At 39.7% G+C, this 21,819-nt stretch overlaps 1 protein-coding gene across 1 annotated transcript in view; it reads right to left on the bottom strand.

Moving 5' to 3' along the window:
- zc3h4 (zinc finger CCCH-type containing 4) overlaps positions 1 to 21,819 on the bottom strand; it is a 112,984-nt gene that overhangs the window by 26,468 nt on the left and 64,697 nt on the right. Inside the window, exons 8-11 of the mRNA XM_062553038.1 lie at positions 21,068 to 21,169; positions 11,734 to 11,864; positions 10,907 to 11,141; positions 10,389 to 10,816 (exon numbers count right to left, since the gene is read on the bottom strand). Coding sequence (XP_062409022.1) covers positions 10,389 to 10,816; positions 10,907 to 11,141; positions 11,734 to 11,864; positions 21,068 to 21,169 — 896 coding nt within the window. The remainder of the gene's footprint in view (positions 1 to 10,388; positions 10,817 to 10,906; positions 11,142 to 11,733; positions 11,865 to 21,067; positions 21,170 to 21,819) is intronic.

The following is a 21,819-nucleotide window of genomic DNA, read 5'->3' as shown; positions in this document are numbered from 1 at the left end:
CACCCTATTGCATGTATGCGTCACTTAATATTAATTTATATACAAACTAAGACGGCGAATTCGTTCAGAAACGCAAGCACCCAAACCATAACTCTATCTAAATGATCTATGTACCAGAAATGACATTTTACCTTGACTTGAAGAGCTGTAAAGTCTGTATACAAAACCGCTTGGAGCTCCAGCCTAGGCTATATGAAACTTTAGCATATAGGCCTAGTTTCTACAAATATTCTACTAGCCTAGAATACTTAGGCTAAATAAATAAATAGATAGATAGATAAATAAAAGAGAGAGTATCTTACTGCGCTCAATACCAAGTGCCTTACCATCATGTACTTTTAATTTGTTAAAAAATATATTTTCAGTTACTGTACATAATAAAAGTGCCCTTTTGGATCTAGATGTACAGCCTAGTTATGGCCATTTAATTGAATCTCATTTTTGGCCAGAGAGTTGTTGAATGTTTGGATGCATTTGGAATGTACTTTGCTGAATATATTAACTGTTAACTAAATTGTGAGGGTTTTTTGTTGAGTTTTAAAGGGCAAAACTGCTTAGAAGTAAAAAGAAAAGCAAAAATCCGAAAACGCTAAAAAGAAATCCGAAAAAACGGAATTTGGGAAAAAATGAAACGGAATTTTCATAGGGCCCTACTAATATCAATAAATGTGTTAGACGAGGTTGAAGTGTCCGCAGGAGAGCTTGGGGAAACGTAGCAGCAGTGTAGGGAGTTGCAAGGAGAATGAGAAAGAACGAAAGCCATGCTGATTCAGTCCACTCGGGAGGCGCGCGTGGCAGACCTACAGGCTGTCGTCAGATAAAATAGGCCAGTGGTTCCCAAACTTTTAACAGGCATGTACCCCCTGAGAGTACCCCCACACCACCAATTGTTAACAACACGTAATTATTATTAATATTCATTCGTATCAATTTTGTCACAGACAGATCTCACACACATTAGACCTACAAACACCACATGTCCAAGATCTCATTAAAGCTATTGTTAACTTTTCACATACTGATAACAAGTATTGCTTTTCATATATTAACATTTTATATTTTCTTAACTTCTCTGCTGTAAAGTAATAATTAAAAAAGGAAGCACATTAACAATAGTTAAACTAAATTGGAGTAAACCACACAGAATAGGCCCACCTCTCCACCCACGTCACCAATCAATGTGAGGGATGTGCCTGGATGGTCTTGCATAATGCAGCGATGTTAGGCCGAATTGGGGACAGTTTAAGTCTTCGATAATTTTCAACAAACAGTCTGTACTCTTAAGGCAGACCAACGCTGAGAATCCAGTCTCGCATACGTTGTAGCAAATGGCATCAACGTCTTAATAGCTCGGTTTGCCTGGACCGGATAGGCTACTCTGCCCGCAAACTAACCCAGACATCTGTCACTGTCTTCTGACCTAACTCTGATAGTTTTAGTTTGCTATGATAGTGTCTTGACCTGAAAAGCTTGTCCCGACAGCAGGTGACAGCAGCTCCTTTGACGTTTCTGTTGTTGCTGCGTAAACCCGTTGCGTTTCAGCCATTTATCCATCGATTGCAATTTTCTTTGTCAAATAGGCTAGTCGTAGTTTACGTGCGACAAATAGCAACATTTATTATGCCGCAGAGCTGTAATCAGCGCTGCAACAGCTGCTGTAAAGCTACTTTACCATTTCTGTCTCCACTCTCCAATATTTAGTTAATGCGGAGAAAATACGTTTTTAATGTGCAGTGCAAATGCGGAAGTTAAGTTACCTCCGTGGGATATAAAAAAACGTTTGGAAAGGCATATGATTTTGATAGTTTTTCACGTACCCCCTGAAATCGGTCCACGTACCCCAGTTTGACAACCACTGAAATAGGCAACAGGTGTAGGCAGTGTGGAGTGGGTTTTTATGTTATGCCTTGCAATGAGAAGTACCATGAAACACTACAAGAAGTGTCACCTGGATGAATAGCCTGCTACAGAAATGTGCATTCCCATCATCTTTCCATTTATTATTTATTACACTATTGATTTACTATTTCCCTGACCATTTAGTATGGCACAATGTATGTTCTTTTTGTGTGTACATGTCCTTGTGATGTGAATGTCTGTCAACTAAAAAAAAAAAAAAAATAATAAAAAAAACACAAAGTAGCAGATCTAAAGGCCATAGTCAGACAAAATACAGGTGAAGGCAGTGTGTGGTGGGCCTTTGTGTTGTGTCCTGCAATTAGAGGTACCACACCATGAAACACTACAAGAAGTGTCACCTGGATGAACAGGGATTCATTATCTCTATGGCAAAAGGCCTGCTACATAAATTCACAGCATCATCATCATTCCCATCATCTTGCTATTAGTAGCCTATGATGATTTACTATTTCCCTGACCATTCAGTATGGTACAATGTTTGTTCTTTTTGTGTTTTCATGTCCTGGTGATGTCTGTCAGCAAAAATATTGATAATAATAATATTAATATGTTTATAATAATATTTAAAAAAATCATGAAAATTCAAAAATCCAGATGGCCACCACCATATGACGTCATTATTACGTCATAATATGCAAATTAGTTGGATACATTTAATCCCCACATACATTTTGGGTCATCCTTAATATTTCTCTAATTTACAGAAAGTCTCTATCGCTTATCACTTTTAAGTTAAAGCCTTTTGAAATTAATATGTCAAAATTGAACGTTTTAGGAAAAAACCTCTGGCGCTCAACAATAGCTTTTAAAAGTGGTTGCCAACTGAGCATAAAATAAGGCATTTATCTTTAACGTCTTGGATACATGCTGTCAGTATACAATATGTTCAATGTGGTGTAGGGCTAATTGAGTGCACGTTGGTTGTGTGTACAGTGTAATTGAGTGCCTGTCACTTTAAGCACTTTAAGCAACGTGAGAGTAATTAGCCTGCCGTCTCACTGTGTGTAATAGTGCATAGTTGCATAGTGCGTATGGATGCAGAGGTGCAGTTCGTTGTTTTTCATTACATTTAGTCGAAGTCGAAGACAATCTTTTTGGGATCATAGAAGAGATAAGTGTCTTCCAATGTTCATTAATGATTTAGTGACCACCACACGAATGACAGACATGACCTGCTAGCGGCATAGTAAGAGCTCGCTCCAGATTTGCCAAGGTTGCGTAGCCTACTTGACGTTAAACACAGTAGGCCTAAATTACCTAAATCGCATAGCCGAGATAATTTACCAACACACATTTCAGAGATGCACGTGAGCAAATCAACTTGTATTATTAGCCTATTATGTGTTACTATGGCATCACTTAAACTAGCAGCCATGTCGCGCTGTTTAGGGCACTGCTGCGTGTGTGAGAAATAAAGACGCACAGCCACAGGGGAGGGGATGCCTTGTGCACACGCATGTTAGGCTACGTCTTTGAACTTGAACAACTACAGTTTCCATAAAACTGATGTTTACAATGACACATTAATTGCACGTCACCTTATCGGCCAGGTAAATCGGCAGAAATGTTAATATCTGCAGATGCCGATAACTAAGTTTTAAAGCTTTTATCGGCCGATGCCGTGCCGATATTATCGTGCATCCCTACTCCGGGTTGGTCTGATCAGCTACGGGGCTGTGCGTCATCATTGCCCTGGGACTTTTCTCGGCCGTCTACTGATGCAGTCAATTGGACTAAGTTGGCGTGGACTAGGGATGGCGAAAACTACACATTTTCTTGACCGACCACCGAGGCTCATTAGCCGGTTGAAACCGGTTAACCGATTCGTTTAAAATAAATTGTGCTATTTGAAATAACAGCCACGCAATTTCCCAACTCTCATCTCTCTGTCCCACGCTCATACACACAGCCCCGGCGCCGCCCTTTCACTCACGTCACTTTTTTAATCACTTTTTTGATCGCGTTGCAAATAAAGGGGTTTGTCTAGCGTTAGAAGCTCATTTGAAGCTGAAATGGCCGCGGCTCACTTTATGGAAATGACAGCTCCGAAGAGACGCAGCTTAGTTTGAGGACGTGCTAACAATAATAACGAAAGATGATCATTACCTTATCTGTTACCATTGATGACCCTTCCTGAAATGTAGATGTAATGTCTTTCCAAATCTAAGCCCATCTTATGCGGAAAGTTGCCTAGACTGCAACACGATAAAACCAATGGATAAAACAGCGCACTTCCAGATTGCAAAAGACGCACCGGCCACCGCTGTGACCTCGTGCCAAATGTTTTTATTTGTTTATTACGTAGCCTAGCCTACAAGCAGGCGAGTTATGAAAAATTGAGTGTGAGGGATAATTTGTTAACTTCACGCAAAAAAGATCTTCTTGGAATGAGATGGCTAGCTGTAGTAGTGTTTAGTCCACTGTCTTTAGCCTAATTTAAAGATGCCTCTATTTTTTTTTTTTTTAACCGACTAGCGACAACTTTGGTCGGTTAACGTGGATACGGTCAACCATCGGTCAAACAGTCACCGGTTAATATCCCTAGCGTGGACTTTTCTGATTTTGTTTGCTTTCATAATTTATTTGATTTGTGTTTGTTTGTCTGTCTTGTATGTCTTGGTGTCACGCACTAACACGCCCCCTTTCCTCGGAAGGCGACCTCGTCTGCTCTTCGAACTCAGAGGAGAACCAGGGAAGTTTCCGAGACAGATTCCAAGATGGCTGCGCCCAGATTCATTTGTAAATATTAACGGTTTTCATTGTGTTTGGACCGCTTTGGTGGTTTAAATGACTATTTCAATCACTACAATACCTTACTCCGTCTGTATCACTGCCTATGGGAATGGAAATCGGCCTTGTTGTGAGTGCAATTCTGAATGAAAACTTGTTTAACTGGTGTTGGTAAATGTAGCTAGCGTTGCTAACAGAAGCTAAACACGCCTGGAACTTGGCCAGTGCTTCCGCAATACGTGACGTCTATGTTCGGACGCGCGAAAGATTAAAAAAACGGTTGAAGTGCAGACGTGACATCACACCCGAGATCCGAGGCAGCTCGGAGAGAATAAACGAATGCACTATTATGTCTCAACCTGATCTTGAAAAAGTCATCCATGCTTTTATTTCTAGTAGGGTTGACTACTGTAACAGTCTCCTTACGGGCCTTCCAAAAAAGACATTTAAACAGTTACAGTGGGTACGGGTTGAGAATGCACCTTTTGCCGCGGGACTCCCAAAGAGATCCCGTAGGCTGTCAAGCCGATTTTTTTCAAGGCTAAGGCAATGTACCCAAACAACCACCAGGTGGCAGAAAGTTTCAACCCGCATTTCAAGTGCATTTAATGATGAAGACCGCATATCCGTCAATAGTCGACTCCTTTAATCTCATTTAATCATTAAAATGAAGGTGATGACTGGCGAAATTAATCAAACAACGTTTCAATAAACCATTGTTGAAATGAATGAAAATGGTTTTAGAAAATCGCCTATAGGCCTATCAGAAGGAAATAGCCTTCAATTCAACCTGAAAGACTCGATAGGCAACCTTAGATTAATTCATTAATTCATTATGGTTACAAGACCGCATTTCCGCGAATAGGCTATAGTTGTCAAGGCGAAGACGAAAGAGATGGACAAGATGGACATTAGGCTACATTTATATGCTAGGAATACTTTAGAAATGTTTATAGGCTAACGGAGGCATGCGTTCATTTTAACTGGGGACGCTGGGTACATGTACCCAGCACTTTTTGTCATCACAGATTTTGTCCCCACCACTTTTGACAACTGAAAATCAAATGTATTTAACAGAAATCTCTTTAATACATGCCTACGCTTGTCACTTTACTTATAACTGTAGGCTACATGCACGGAGAAGATCGCGCATTTCGTAACATTGTAACAATGGATGGTCAGATATGCGATAGGGCAGTGAGGGTGATTCATTGTAACCATCGACTAGTAGGCCTAGCTCCGCAAAATAAATTTCTAGCAACTTATATAGCAATTTATATAGGAAGTCCAGTGAGCTGAAGGCCCGACACTTGCTTATTAACACAAAGCTTTGTAAAGCACTAACAACCACCCCCCAAAGTTCATTGTCCATAAGTCCAAACAATAAGCATAAGAATCTGACAGTCCAAAACGATAACGAGATCTCCCAGAAACGAAATACAAGTTTGTTGAGTAGCCTAGTCCTTCCTAGGCTTGGGAATCGGTTCCAGTTTCCGGTTTGGAACCGGTTCCGAACGTTCCGATCCATCGGAATCATACAAGTCCACACGTTAACGATTCCCTTAACGATTCTGAATGTTCTGTTCTGTCATGCTCAAGCACTTAAATAACATCCATTAAATACCAGGAGTGCACTGTATTTGACAGTTTGCAAAACGGCAGGCTTAGACTTATATCAAAACATTATTGCTATAGCTGTAAGTAGCCTATTTTTTTCGTTTGGCAAAAATGACAACGTGTTGACTATGCTATCATGAACAGGCTTTTTAGTTAGGGCTCAGCCTAGCAGAACTTAGCCCGCTACGTGTTTTATAAATGGCTATTCAAATTATTTTACATCAAACCTGGATTAAACTCTGAAAGAGAACATGCACAAAGTTAACTGGCTATCCGAGGGAGTTTCTGCATGGACAACTAGAAATCACGTAGAGAGGACAGAACAGCTGAACTGACTTGTGAACGTCAGCTCAGCTGGCTAGCTTTCAAGGTAGGCTACGAACATCCCAGTGCTAGCAGAGCATCAGGCTATGTCATCAATTGCCTTTAAATTAAGTGAACCGTATATCAGCGAGAAAAATAAACTAAAGGTTTCCCCAGTCAGGAAATTATACTTTCTAATTTGGTGCCATCAATGCAACCTGTGAGCACTCAATGTGCGCACGTTATTCCTGCGCATGAAACTTCACAGTGGATAACGTGGGCTAAACGCTGTCTATGGCTAGAAGCAATGTTATTTAAAACAACTAACGACTTGGATTTCATGGAAACTGCAGAGACGGCCTATTCCTAGTCTTTGAAAAGAATTATGGAATGCAACACACTTTATATTTTCATTGCACACGTTATAGCCTAGAGCCTCAAAACTCTTGTCTGTTATGCTTTAGTCACGATTTATTGTAACAGATCTTAGCAACAGCAGTAACATTTTCTTTCATTTGGACTTCAAAAATTCATTAGGCATAATACGTTTACACGCATTGTTTGACAGGCTTTGCTTCACTGTATATTGACATTACAGTTGACAAAATTGTGGTAGCCTATGATGAAATTGCTGCTGCAATCACCTTATCTAATGCAAGATGTTACATAAGGCGCACCACGTCGCCTATACGGCATATTAAATTAAATCAGTATAACTGTCTGCAGCACGGAGCTGTGTAATAAGTAAACTCAATTGCGGTTTTGTTGTTTTCAAAATCAGTATTTTTCAAAGGTTCAACTTAATGCTTATTCGGCTACACACAACAAATGAACGCTTTTCATGATCCCATGGAGAGACGAATTAAAAACACCGGTTGAATCATTGAGATCAGAAATGGCCCTGCCATTGCAGCCCACCAATTTTTGAGATTTTTGATGAGTAGGCCTACAATTTTACTCAATTTGACCTAAAATGTAAACCATGACGTGTTGTTTAAGCTACTCTTTTAGAACACACGACTAAGTGTGATTAGGCTACAATACGAAGCTTTGTTTTAGAAATGTTTACTTTTTAGAAATATAAAAGCATTCAATACATTCAAAGCCAACAACTCTCAAAGCCATACTGTATAAATGTTCTGTAGATGGTACAGGAATCGATATGGGAATCGATAAGGAATCGCATCGATAAGCAGACTCGATAATGGCATCGATATCGATAATATCTTAACGATGCCCGTCCTTAGTCCTTCCAACAATCTCAGCTTTCGCGTTTGTTAGATAAGAGGCATCCTGTTCTGCTGTATTCCAATGAGAAAAAATCATCCACAAGGTAAGGGTCACGGTAATGCAGCATGCAGGAATCTCTAACGCACAAAACTTTGTTAAGCCAGCTCCATACATAACAGTAGCTGCCGCGCGCTCTCCCCGCGCCTCCATTTAATAAGGGCAAACCCATTCATTCGTGCCCAAAACGAATGAATGGGTTGGGAGCGTCTCCTGGCTGTGTCGGCAGACTGCAATACAGTCGGTCTCGAGAGGTTAAATAGCGCACGTTACTTGAATTTTAAACCAGCTCTTCTCTTACCAGTAGCCTATATCCTATAGCCATACTTTAATAATCAGATGTTATGCTCATTTTTGTAGGCCACACCTTACCGGCAAGCACGCACGCAAATGCTGGTTTTGCACATCTATTGGTTTTGCACAGCTATTAATTGGCCAGACTATATATTATAGGCTTAGGACTGTATTTTGCCTTCGTGCAACTTTGTGCACAAAGTTGTGCTCAATCTAAATTATTGTCAGTAAGGATAGGTCATATTACCAATTGGCGAACCTCGAAAATTATTTAGGATAGAGCCGTGTCCATTACGCACTACAGTTATTTAGGCTATTGTTTTATTTTAGTGTTTATTGTCCACCATGGCAAACATAGTTGAAACAATCAGCTACAGCTGCGCCGATGATCACCATGAAAACTTGCAATGTCTATACAGAACTGCTTTCACTTCCCCGAGTCGCGCACTCAACATGCACAACAATATACCGATATTTAGCAAACACATGTATTTCCAGCTCTCAAAACTGATGAGGTCCAGATCTCAGTGGCCTCATAGCTGCCTACAGCCATGCCTAGGTAAGCCTAAAGATAGCCTAATAGTTATTATATTAATAGCCTATTAATGACCTCATGTCGGAATGGCACGTTGTTTGAAAAAAAATGAAAACAGAAAATGTCGGAGTGGTGGGACCTTTTCCATAAAGAGACATGCCTCCACTACGACAATTGGACGTCAATGTCGGAGTGGGGATATGTCGGAATGAATGGCAGATACCAGCTGGGTTGTAAAATATTCGAAAACTCTGCAACTCTTTTCTCCGCTTGTCACCAGTGCGGTGTCTTCGGGTTTTATCGTGTTTTTCCAGCATGAGCCTAACCTGCATGTTATTAGGGCAGTCTTATGTTGCCCCCTTGCGGTTGCAGTTTTCATTACAAATGCTGCACCTTCGGGATTCCCGATGTGCGGCAAAGAATGGAGCATTCTCAACCCGTACCATATGTACAGCTGGTACAAAATGCAGCAGCAAGATTTCTCACCAAGACCAAGAGAACTGACCACATCACCCCAGTCCTCAAGTCTTTTCACTGGCTTCCTGTAACTTTTAGAATTGATTTTAAAGTACTGCTGCTAGCTTTTAAATCTCTGCGAGGAACTGGACCTGTCTATCTTGCAGACATGCTCCACCCTTATATACCCATAAGACCCCTTAGATCACAAGATTGACTTCTACTGGTTGAACCCTCCGTAAAGACAAGGAGTGGTGAAGCTGCTTTTAGCCATTATACTGTCAAATTGTGGAATCAGTCGCCTAACCACATCAAAAATGCCCCGACAACTGACAGCTTCAAGACCAGATTAAAGACAAGTCTATTTTCCATTGCATTTTCTTAGATGATCTAATGTTCAACTTCCATTCCTTTGTTTTATTTTTCTTTTCTTATTTTTCTTATTAATATTATTCTTACTAATGTTCTACTTTTATTTATTCATTTGTTTTTATTCCCATTTTTTATTATTATTATTATTATTATTATTATTATTATTATTATTATTAGTAGTAGTAGTAGTAGTAGTAGTAGTAGTAGTAGTACTACTACTATTGCTTTTACCAATGTTTTATTTTACCCATTTTTACATTTTATTATTTTGTAAGAAATGTGCTATAAATAAAATTGCCTTGCCTTGTCTTACTGTGTGAGAGACTAAGTAGCTTTCTGTTTATTTGTCACTCGTCAATTTACCTGTCTGAAGTCAATAAAGGAGCAAGGCGTTCATTGTCCTGGCGAGTTTGGCTTGCTGTTCAACTGTGTCAAGCTACTGGAAAGTGCAAAATACATAGGGAGAACAGTACAAAACATTGTTGTAGGCTACAGCTGATGGATGATTGATGCGTGTACCACATTCGTTTCATCATCACCGCAAGTTTAGTTTGAGTGAGTACCTAGCGGAGTAGCACTAGGCTACAGCACCGTATCCATTTCGACGTCAAAAAGGTCACGCGCCTGTGCCATCCGATCCGAGCGACAGAAACGACAGTGTATTGACAACAGTGATGACCATCTACACTGCCTATTCTTAGCATGACAAGCTTGCACATCCTTAAAACTAGAATTAAGTTATCACACATCCCTCTATTTCAATTACAACTTATATCAAAATAGAAACCTTAATCAGATAGCTTTTTTAAAAAGGTCTGTAAGTTATTTAAAAATATGTTATCACTGCTAGAGACAAGAAACAATGAAGACAGACCTGACACCAAGTTTCTGAGCCAGCTGTCCTGTGGGCTGCACAACAATCTCAAATAAAGATGGAATTTTCTTCCCTGCAGCTCCTTGACAAGGTGGTGGCTGGCCCAAGGGTGGCTGAGGAGGTGTGCCAGAATTTGGAGGTCCCTGAAATGGGTTACTGTCTGGACAAGGAGGTGGAGGTCCAGGACAGGGGCCAGTTCCAGAAGCCAACAGAGTTCCTTGAGGGGCATTATGAGGCATATTGTTCGAAGACGGTCCAGTCAACCCAAACTCCACAGGGCCAGCACAATCAGTAGAGACTGGTCTTGGTGGTGTTGGGAGAAGGCCCACCCCTGGTGGAGGTTTTGGTAAAGGGTTAATACCCTGCTTCTTCAGCTCCTCCACCTCTTTTTCATCCTCAGCACCAGCCTCAGCATCTTCTGCTAGCATCTTCAGAAAAAACAGAGGAGAGAATCTGTGAAACAATGAATAGGTAACGTGATCTTGTGATGTTTTCTTAACATGGTTATAGAAAATCACCTTATCCAACAACTCTTGAGTGTCTTCTGTCAAGGGCTTGTGAGAAAACATACATTCATCTCCATTCACGCAATTTCCAGTGGTATGAAACAGCTTGCAAGGAAAGTCACGTGACAAATAGTTAAGGACCTTACAAACACTGATTTTTTTTATCACTAAAAGTGTCACTATGATAGTAATGATAACAATAACAATACGGCTGTTAAAGTGGTGATGCAATAATGTGCTGACAATTCTGTTTCCAGGTCCAACTTCGCCCAGAGCTGCTTGTTTTTGCTATAGACAGTAAAATAAAGGCAGCTCCTGCTGTTCAGACATGCTGTTGCTGTGACATTCTATTACTCACCTGTGCCTTAACCTAATTTTTCGTGGAGGCCTGGACTTTACCCTTGATTAGATCACCTGATTGCACAGCTACACTAATTACTCCATTAGAGTTCAGTGACTTTTTAAACCCTCACTTAAAACGTGGTGGTGGTGATGGTTGTGAAAACAGAATGGCTGCGCTAGTAAACGTTTTGGACAAAAGAGTGGTTGGACCCAGAAATAACTTGTGAGCTACAATAGACGCGTAACTGAAGCGTTCCGTTCGCGACGCTTAAAATCCATTTTAGAAGGTGGGTCAATTTTTTTCCGAATGTACGTGCCACTGTCACGTCTGGTGTAGCTACTTCCATTGATTATAGTGATTATTAACATAGGAATCGCGAACGGAATGCTTCAGTTACACGTCTGGTGTAGCTCCCCTGTTAGACTTAACAACTGGATAATAATAATAATAATAATAATAATGATAATAGCCATCATCATAATCATTATGAGGTAACATCACAAGAGAAAGGATATCATGCATATATGGGCAGTTTTCTGCCCTGGCGCAGAAACCAGTGATGTAGAACTTGCAGAGCTCTTTCCTTTTGGGTAGTTCAATGTCATGGCTGAAGTTGCAGTGTTCACCCTGTCAATAAAAGGGAAGATTCATGGATGATTAAAATGGAACACATTTAGTCTAATACCTGCTGGTTAAAGATACAGAACTGGGAAAGTATACAACTACAACTTTTATATTATAAAAATATACATTTAGACTGGGGAATAAAACGGGCTATTTTAGAAGATATTTAGCGCCCCTCATGTGACTCAAAACACATTCCAGCTTCTACCAGGATCTCCTTCAAAGTAGTAACATGACTTTTTGCTCTAGAGCCACCCTGTCTACTAGAGCGATAGACCCACGGAGCCGGAATCGGAGAAGGAATCAGATATTGAAGTAGAACCAGGCCCTCAAAGATTAGAATTAAAATGAGTGTCAAGTATTGTTATTTTGTATATTTTCTCTACTGTGATAGTCATAGCACTTCAACCTGGACAAAAGGTTAGCATGACATACCCATAGGATAGGATCACGAACAGTATAATTCTAACAAACCCATATAATCCATTAAAGATATAATATTCTACAAATTGTGCTGTCCTGTAGAGTTCTCCACGGGTCGGGTCGGCCCGACAAACCCGACGGGACCCGCGGGTTCGGGCCGGGTTCGGGTCAAAATATTTATATTATAAGCAGATGACTCGGGTCGTGTCGGTCCTCGGGCTTAATATTTTCCGCTCAGTGAAAAAAAAACAAAAAAACATTTATTAATCATCGCTGTTTACCGCGAATCATCATGAATTTCCCCTTGGGGATCAATAAAGTATCTATCTATCTATACTGTAGGCTAAGTCTGGCTGCTGCATGCAACGTGCATGCAATCATGGAGCGGGGGCAGACGTGACGCTATTGTGTTGGGAGATGGAAGGACAGAGCTTGCAGCAACGCTGCCATGTGTTGCACCAACATTTATGAGTTCCTGTGCAAGTTCTAAGAAGCCGTCTCCTTGAACAAAATAAATGGCAGTAGATTGGACTATACGTCTTTGTGAAAAGCTAACAACTCATTGCCATTGTAGTGAAGCGTGCATGAAGCGGTTATTGTTCTATCATGCTCTGTGGATGATTCTGCCTGTCTTATAGCAAGAACAGTAAGTTTTCCCATTTATATCATATTACTATTGTGGATAATATCGTTTCACTAGGTTTTTACGTGGGTTAGGTAGGCCACTGCACATAATTGTGCCCTTAACGCCCGCCCGTCTCCATTGGATAACATGGGAAAACTCGACTGCCGGCGTCGGGCCACGGGCCGGGTTCGGGTAGATAGTTCATATTTATGTGTCGGGTTACATCGGGCTCTGGCTTTGAAAGCCACGGGCCGGGTCGGGTCGGGCTGTAATTTTCCGGCCCGTTGAGAACTCTACTGTCCTGGGCCACTCATAAAATGAAGTTGTGATAAATTGGGTGCTGCTTCGAATTTCGATGTATCAATTTGTTCAACCAACCACAATCAATTACTTTTTTAGTGTTAGTTTAATTTGCTGTATTGCTGTATAGGCTATCTGGATTAGTTCATACCTCCTTAGATATGTGTCAATGTCAGCTGCTGAATGAAGCCTGCTGGTAAACACAGGCATAAAAAGGGAGTTTGGTATATGGACATGAAGTTCTCATGGATTAAAGTGAAAAAAAAATCATCTGACTGAAACATTTTTGTCAAATTTTTTTTTTTTTTTAATTGACACAGGCAAGTGATGCAAATCAAAGGGCCTTAGCGTAGACCTACGCAAAATAGGGCCATACAGACTAATTGTACCCTCCGTTTACAAGTACCGTATTTTCCGCACTATAGGGCGCACTGGATTATAAGGCGCACTGTCAATGAATGGTCTATTTTCAAACTTTTTTCATATATAAAGCGCACCGGACAATAAGGCACATTAAGCGAAACAAAACCGATAAGTCAGTCAGTCAAACTTTATCAAACGCGTTCACAATAACATTTTGACAGAGCGCCGTGTATCACACAAAATCAATTCGAGGTCCTGAATTATTAAAGCGCTCTGGATTATAAGGCGCACTGTCTTTTTTTTGAGAAAATGAAAGGCTTTTAAGTGCGCCCTATAGTTCGGAAAATACGGGTAACACATTTTAAAGTAGGCCTAGCTATTCAATACTGCAGACTGTTGCTTATTAAGAGTGCTAACTTTACTTAGTGTGATTAGGCCCTAGATGACATGTTTAATTAGGTGCATGTCACTTTAAGAGGTTTTAGTTTTTGGGTATGAACGTGATGGACGGCATGAATGTTCCACGGTTTTTCTGACCGTGTTGGTCGTGTCAATTATATGAGTATGGACTGTGCTGTTTGTTACAATAAACATTCAAGAACATTAACTGGAAGACAAGACGTTTTTATAAGAACACGCATCAGTCATTAGGACTCCTATTAGATAAGTTTCGTTTATTGGAAACGGACCTACGACTTTCTCTTTGAAGAAGACAAATTAGGCAAACTGTAGACATAGCCTAAGCTACTGGATCTTTTTGAATTGTATAAGTTAACCTTGTTGGCTCATCATAATTATTTTTAGAGAAATTAGCAGTTAAACTTAAACAGTAGGATAGCCTAATAGTGGCGTGGCGCAGACACACACTTTCCCATAGTCTGTCTCTGCGTTTCGGGCGCACCCGACTCTATTAATATTAATAATAATAATAATAATAATAATAATAATAATAATAATCTTTATTTATAGAGCGCTTTTCTAAACATAGTTTCAAAGTGCTTTACATATGAAATAATAAACAGAACAAAAAATAACACAAAAATGAAGTGACTAAAAACAATACAAATAATACCATAACAACATTGGCAAGAATAAAGAAAAAATAAAACGTTTTCTTTTTTTTTTTTTTGAATGAACAACAGAAAAAACTGCAATAATCAAAACACTACACAAGGCAAAACAAAACAAAACCAAACCAAGACATAAACAAAAATTAAACTTAAATAAACTCCTTAAAAGCTTTACGGTACAGGTGAATTTTAAGGAGGGACTTAAAAGATGGAACAGTATCAGCTAACCTTATTTGCTCAGGCAGTGCATTCCAAAGCTTTGGGGCTAACACAGAAAAAGATCTGTCCCCTTTAGTTGCAAGCTGTGACTCAGGAATGGTCAATAAACCTTTGCCAGCAGATCTTAATGCGTGTGTAGGGCTATAGGGCACTAGCATATCAGAAATGTAACCAGGGGAAAGGCCATGAAGAGCTTTAAGGCGAGACACGGCAGTTGAAAACATTGTTTTTGTGACCTCCGGTCAATTTCGAGATTTTGTGCTAGTTTGCTACCTTAGCATGTATTCTACCACCCTACTACAACAACAAAGTCCGATTTGCACATTTAGGTGTTTATTTCACGAACTTTTGTGTGCTCGCGCCTATGTATTTCTCCACATTTTCTCAAAAGTTCCCATTCTAAAATGTCATGTACTCCCGCGAACGTGATCCAAATCATATCGTGTCTCACACCGTTGGAATGCCCTGCTCCTCCTGCATAACGCCATGCAATCCAAATATGGACATTTCCTTTGTATTGGCAACCAATCGCGAAAGTTCAAAGACGAGTCTAAGCTGAGAACGAATCTCATTGGCTGTGTTTTAAGGCTGTTTTCTCAAAACTAGTTATTTGCGGTTTTGAGTCATTTTCCGGTAGATACTTCTCAGCCTCTGTAGCACCTATCTACACCAAACTTTCCAGTTATACACTTAACAGTATTCTGAAGACATTTACAGAGGGATTTGTTAATACATCATTCCTGGCCTGATTTATGTGACATGTTAATCAAAAAAGCATGGCAAAAATCGTTTTTTTAAGGCTATGGACAGTATATTTGGATTTCCTAGGCAATGAAAGCAGATATCCTGAAATACTTCTGTAATTTTATTGTAATCTTGTTTGTAAACAACATGAAAGAATAATTTTGCACCTGGCTTTATCATATGCTCAGATCTATCTACCGGAAATATATGCAAAATCATGCATATTTAATGAGATAATGCCTCATTTGCATAATTAAACATACACATTTCAAAAACTTGTAATACATTTTTTTCTCATACTTGTGTAAGTAATCAACTGAGGAAGTTTCATGGTGATACCTATTATTTAAAAATTTTACCCTATTCAACTGTAGTGTCTCGCCTTAAATGTAACAAGCAACAATTTAAAATCAATTCTCCAGCATATTGGGAGCCAGTGAAGTGATGCTAGAACAGGAGTGATGTGTTCATACCGACTAGTTTTATTTAGGAGCCTGGCAGCAGAGTTTTGGACTATTTGAAGCCTGTGTAAGGACTTTTGAGTGAGGCATGTGAAAAGACTGTTACAATAATCCAGGCGTGAGGAGATAAAAGCATGTATGATGGTTTCTGCGTCTCTGAAAGATAAGATATGTCTTATTTTGGAGATATTCCTAAATTGGTAAAAACAAGATTGCACAAGTTTTCTAACATGATGTTCAAAATTTAGATTGCCATCAAACCAGATGCCAAGATTTTTTGCAACAGGCTTGACTCTATCCTGTAGAGGACCTAAAAATGGCAAAATTTGATTCGCCATGTGCTGGGACCCAATGACTAGGATCTCTGTTTTGTTAGAATTTAGCTGGAGAAAGTTATTTGACATCCAGTTTTTGACATCACTAAGGCAGTCATTCAGTGAGCTAAGCCTACTAGGATCTGAGGGTCTAAGTGGAAGGTAAATCTGTGTATCGTCTGCATAGAAGTGGAAAGATACACCATGTTTCAGGAAAATTTGACCAAGGGGGAGCATGTATAAGCTAAATAAAATAGGTCCCAAGACTGACCCCTGCGGTACACCATATTTAACACAAGAATAAGAAGATTCATAGTTGTTCACAGAGACACAGAACCTTCTATTTGACAAATAGGATGTGAACCATTGTAAAGCAGTACCAGATAATCCCACCCATAATAATGACCGAAAGTAGGCTATAGCCATGTTCTTTTTGACAATTCATCTTTAAGCTCCCCAACACTGCCGACTAGCCTAATTTGATGAGATCGGGGAACTACACAGCAAGTGCGGACAAGAAATCATCGCAAACAACGCAGACCTTTGCGCAGCTAGTGCGAGGATGTCTGTCCTGATGCTATTCTATAGCCTACTATTACAACTGGCGAAACAACTGTTTATTTTCATTTTACTTTTATGAAGAATAATTAGCCCAAATCATAGACTAATTAAACTGAAAAAACAACAGCTTTCCTGAACTTCTGCAAAGCTTGTTTAACCTACAAAAGCCTAATAGGCTGCGGCTCCAATGTAGGCTATAAATCAGGCCTGTTCTTTCATCTGTTTCAATAGGCCTTTCTTTAGTTTATTATGTATCATTATGATTATGATGATGATTATTATTATTATTAGTTGCAGTAATAGTAGTAACAGCCTAATAGTGGTAGTAGTAATAGCCTAATGTTCATCAACGCAGGTGCACCAACGCATTTATTTATTTATTAATTTTGCGCACAACGAAGATTTTAATATGGGCTACAAAAGCACAGGCCTATCACAAAACAGGGTTCAACAAGAGGTGTAACCATCACTGCGGCTTGCAAGGTAGATCGACATCTAGCGCCTCTGGTTGACGTAAATTTGTCGTAGCGACGGAAAACTTTAATCCATGAGTTCTTGTTCTTGTACAATCACTGATACGTGCTCAAAATACCGATTAAGTTACCTCAACGAAGTAACACAAAATAACATGTTGTCCACCACACAAGGAAATGTATTAGTTTGTTTACTTAGCTTAGTCCATTTACTGCCAATGGAAAAGTGCAGTGGAAAAGATCACTCATAATGTTAGAAGTAGACTTCTTTACACTTTAGTTTGCCGAACAGCACCATGTTTGTCAAAAATGCTATCGATTTGTGCTATGGTAGCTCATCTCCACAAAGCATAACTTGATAGAACAGCAGCATTCACGCATGTTGAGAAGCTTAAGGTGACATCTACCTTAGCTAACTGTAAGTGCTATTTACAGTAATTTAGCTATATACAGTAACTTAGCTAGTAGGCAGATATCGAAAAAAGGACCACATTTTTACCTTTTTCCAACTTTTATGAGATTGTTACTTCATCCACCAAACACGCATTTATTGACAGTCCACTTTTCAAGAGTCAGAATTTCAAGTTGTAAGGCTTACTGAGTCTACAGATTTTCAATTGTCTAAACTAGCAAGAAAAAACACACAGAGAGCCAGGACTTTCTGCTGCTGAGCTGTGTGGGCTGGTGGCGCACCAAAAGTGCAGACCTTAGTTTTACAGCACAGTGGGGCCTCAGTGTAGACTGAGTAAACACAGCCTGATCTGACCGGTGAATGGATTTCGCTCTGCAGCTCAGGCTGGAAACCTGCACATTTATCTATCCTGCTTCCAGTCCACGTTTGCTGGAATCAATCACAAATTGGCTTGTCCACCAGGCACACATGGATCCTTGGCTTGATTGGTTGAGGGGCTATCCAAATGCGTACAGTCATTTGAACTATGCCCACTGATCATGCCTCTTGTGCAGTAGAAATACAGTGCAGACTCCCCAGACTAATGTTCAATCTCAGCCTAGCAACGGTGGGGAGATCGGCCCGCTTTAAGTCACTTCAAGTCGTGGGATTTGCATATGAAGGAGGCAACAATGGGATTTGAGGTTCATTGTATGTCTATAAAGACCATACGGTCATTATTCAGCTATGCTAAGGTTTGATTTGGTATGCAAAACATGCCACTTAAAAAAAAAAGTAACACTTTATGGTAACACTTTATTTTAATGCGTCACTGTTACAGTGTACCTACCTAATTAGGTACAGTGGTACAACCTGTGCAACAACATGTACTATCAGGTACTACCATTGTACTTGCATTATGTATTTGTGGGTACCTACTAGGGATGTTAACCGGTGACTGTTTGACCGATGGTTGACCGTATCCACGTTAACCGACCAAAGTTGTCGCTAGTCGGTTAAAAAAAAAAGAGCCATTTTTAAATTAGGCTAATATAGACAGTGGACTAAACGCTACTACAGCTAGCCATCTCATTCCAAGAAGATCTTTTTTTGCGTGAAGTTAACAAATTATCCCTCACACTCAATTGTTCATTACTCGCCTGCTTGTAGGCTAGGCTACGTAATAATCCAATAAAAACATTTTTGGCACGAGGTCACAGCGATCGCCGGTGCGTCTTTTGCAATCTGGAAGTGCCTGTTTTATCCATTGGTTTTATCGTGTTGCAGTCTAAGGCAGCTTTCCGCATAAAATGGGCTTAGATTTGGAAAGACATTACATCTACATTTCAGGAAGGGTCATCAATGGCAACAGATAAGGTAATTATCATCTTTCATTATTATTGTTTGCACTTCCTCAAACTAAGCTGCGTCTCTTCGGAGCAGTCATTTTCTTAAGTGAGGCGCGGCCATTTCAGTTTCAAATGAGCTTCTAATGCTAGACAAATGCCTTTATTTGCAACGCGATCACCTTGTACCCAAACCATTTTCGGAGCGAAGGAACCATTTGTCCTCCACTTACAAGCTCCTTCTTTTGCAGGACTCGTGTTTCGCGCTGTAGGGGATTTAAAAAAGTGACGTGAGTGAAAGGGCGGCGCCGGTGCTGTGTGTATGAGCGGGGGACAGACAGATGAGAGTTGCGAAATTGCGTGGCTGTTATTTATTTCAAATAGCGTAATTTATTTTAAACGAATCGGTTAACCGGTTTCAACCGGCTAATGAGCCTCGGTGGTCGGTCAAGAAAATGTTTAGTTTTCGCCATCCCTAGTACCTACATATAGTTGTTACATTGTAATACTGAGTGCTTTTACAAAACTTTGCCAATTTGCCTACATTTTTCATCAGAGGCAAAGGGCTGACCTGAGACCTGCTGGATGGGGCAAATCTGGTCATGATAGATTTGATATACAAGCCATTCTTAGCTCCAGTCAAGGCCTCATTGTCTTCAGTGTACATGTAACAGCTGTGCTGCTATAACCTTGTTACGGGTTTATGCTACTGTATCAAAGAGTATTAAGTGTGCACCAACACAGTTGATACATGTTCTATGTAGGGTAATGGCAGACATGTTCCAAGACATCAAAGACACATACATGTCATATTAACTGGTACACTTAACACTTAACTGTGTTGATACACACTTATTACTCTTTGATACAGTGGGATAAACCCGTAACAAGGTTGTAGCAGCACAGCTGTTACATATACACAGAAGACAAAAGGCCTTGACTGGAGCTAAGAATGATTTGTATATCAAATCTATCATGACCAGATTTACCCCATCCAGCAGGTCTCAGGTCAGCCTTTTACCTCTGATGAAAAATGTAGGCAAATTGGCAAAGTTTTGCTTTTACAAAACTTTGCCAATTTGCCTACATTTTTTTGTCAGAGGTAAGGGGCTGACCTGAGACCTGCTGCTGGGTGGGGTAAATCTGGTTATGATAGATTTAATATGAAAGTAATTAACTAGTACACTTAACAGCTTTATTCCACTGTATCAAAGAGTAACAAAGGTGTAGCAGTGTAGCTGTTACATGTAGACTAAGGACAATGAGCCCTTGACTGGAGCTAAGAATGGTTTGTATATTAAATCTATCCTGACCAGATTTACCCTATCCAGCAGGTCTCAGGTCAGCTCTTTGCCTCTGATGAAAAATTTAGGCAAATGGCAAAGTTTTGTAAAAGCACTCAGTATTACAATGTAATAACTAAATGTAGGTACCCACAAATACATAATGCAAGTACAACGCTAGTACATGCTCATACATGTTGTTACATAGGTTGTACCTCTTTACCTAATTAGGTAGGTACACTGTAACAGTGACACATTAAAATAAAGTGTTACCAAAAAAAACCCATCTATAAACAGCTCCTGGATTTGGTCTCATCACTAGCAATCTTATGTTTAAACACCAGTCATTTTCTATCACGCCACGGTCACACCTGCGTACATCAAACCGTAGGTGCCATTTGTTCGGAATTGTGTACTGTGTAAATCCTAATATATAAACCTTAACACAGATGATTTCAAAAGGCTCACTTACAGCTGCTGACAAAAGTATTGTCACTCCTTTAGAAATGTTGGTTGCTATGCAAAATAAACACACTTTTGGACTTGACACTTTTGCTACTATATTGTATCACAAATTCAACAAGTGTAGCTCAGAAGCAGGTCAGAGAAATAAGTGGGAATATAATTACGCACCCATGTGCAGCGGCCCTCTATATAGTATTTGCAAATTGCTTTCCCCTTCTTCTCTTGGCCATGCTTATCTTGGTCAGCACGCCGTGGTCCTCCACTACCATCCTGCAGAAACAATTGATAAGAGGACATCTTAATGCAACATTAATTAAGCACTTTCAAAGAAAAAAGGAAAAAGATTTATTTGTTGGGTGGTTACATGAATACTGTGGGGTAGATGTGTTGGATGGGTCTGATGAATTCAGAAATATCCCTTTGATCTAAATTTTTACTGATGTTTACGCTCTCGTCCATGAGTCATTACCTAAGTTATATAAATTCATGGTGACAAATGTAGTTAAAACTCAATTGACATAATCTGCAAGAAATTCCTTGTAACCAGGTTAGGCTACTCTTCAGGTTACTTCATTAGGCAGGTTTTTTTTTTTTTTGGAAATAAATGAATAAGTTAATAAATAAATAAATAAATAAATAAATGGATGGATAAGTATGGATGTCTGATTTTTTTTCTAATTATTTGTTAAATTATTCTGGGCTTTCTTTACAGCATCTATAAATGGTAAAGTACTCCAATATCCTAAAGCCAAGGCGCTTAGAACAAAGGTAACTGCAAAATATCAGATCATTATTAAAGTGGCTGAGAAAATTAATGGTGACCCTTCCCCCATATGTTGAATGAGGAGCATCAATTGATCCAGTTGGCACTAGTAGGGCCAGGCTGAATATTCATGTCCTCTTTCCTATGCTATATAATT

Source organism: Sardina pilchardus, chromosome 13 (genome assembly GCF_963854185.1).
Source record: "Sardina pilchardus chromosome 13, fSarPil1.1, whole genome shotgun sequence".
Classification (NCBI taxonomy): domain Eukaryota; kingdom Metazoa; phylum Chordata; class Actinopteri; order Clupeiformes; family Clupeidae; genus Sardina; species Sardina pilchardus.
This window is presented reverse-complemented; position numbering and strand designations above follow the sequence as displayed.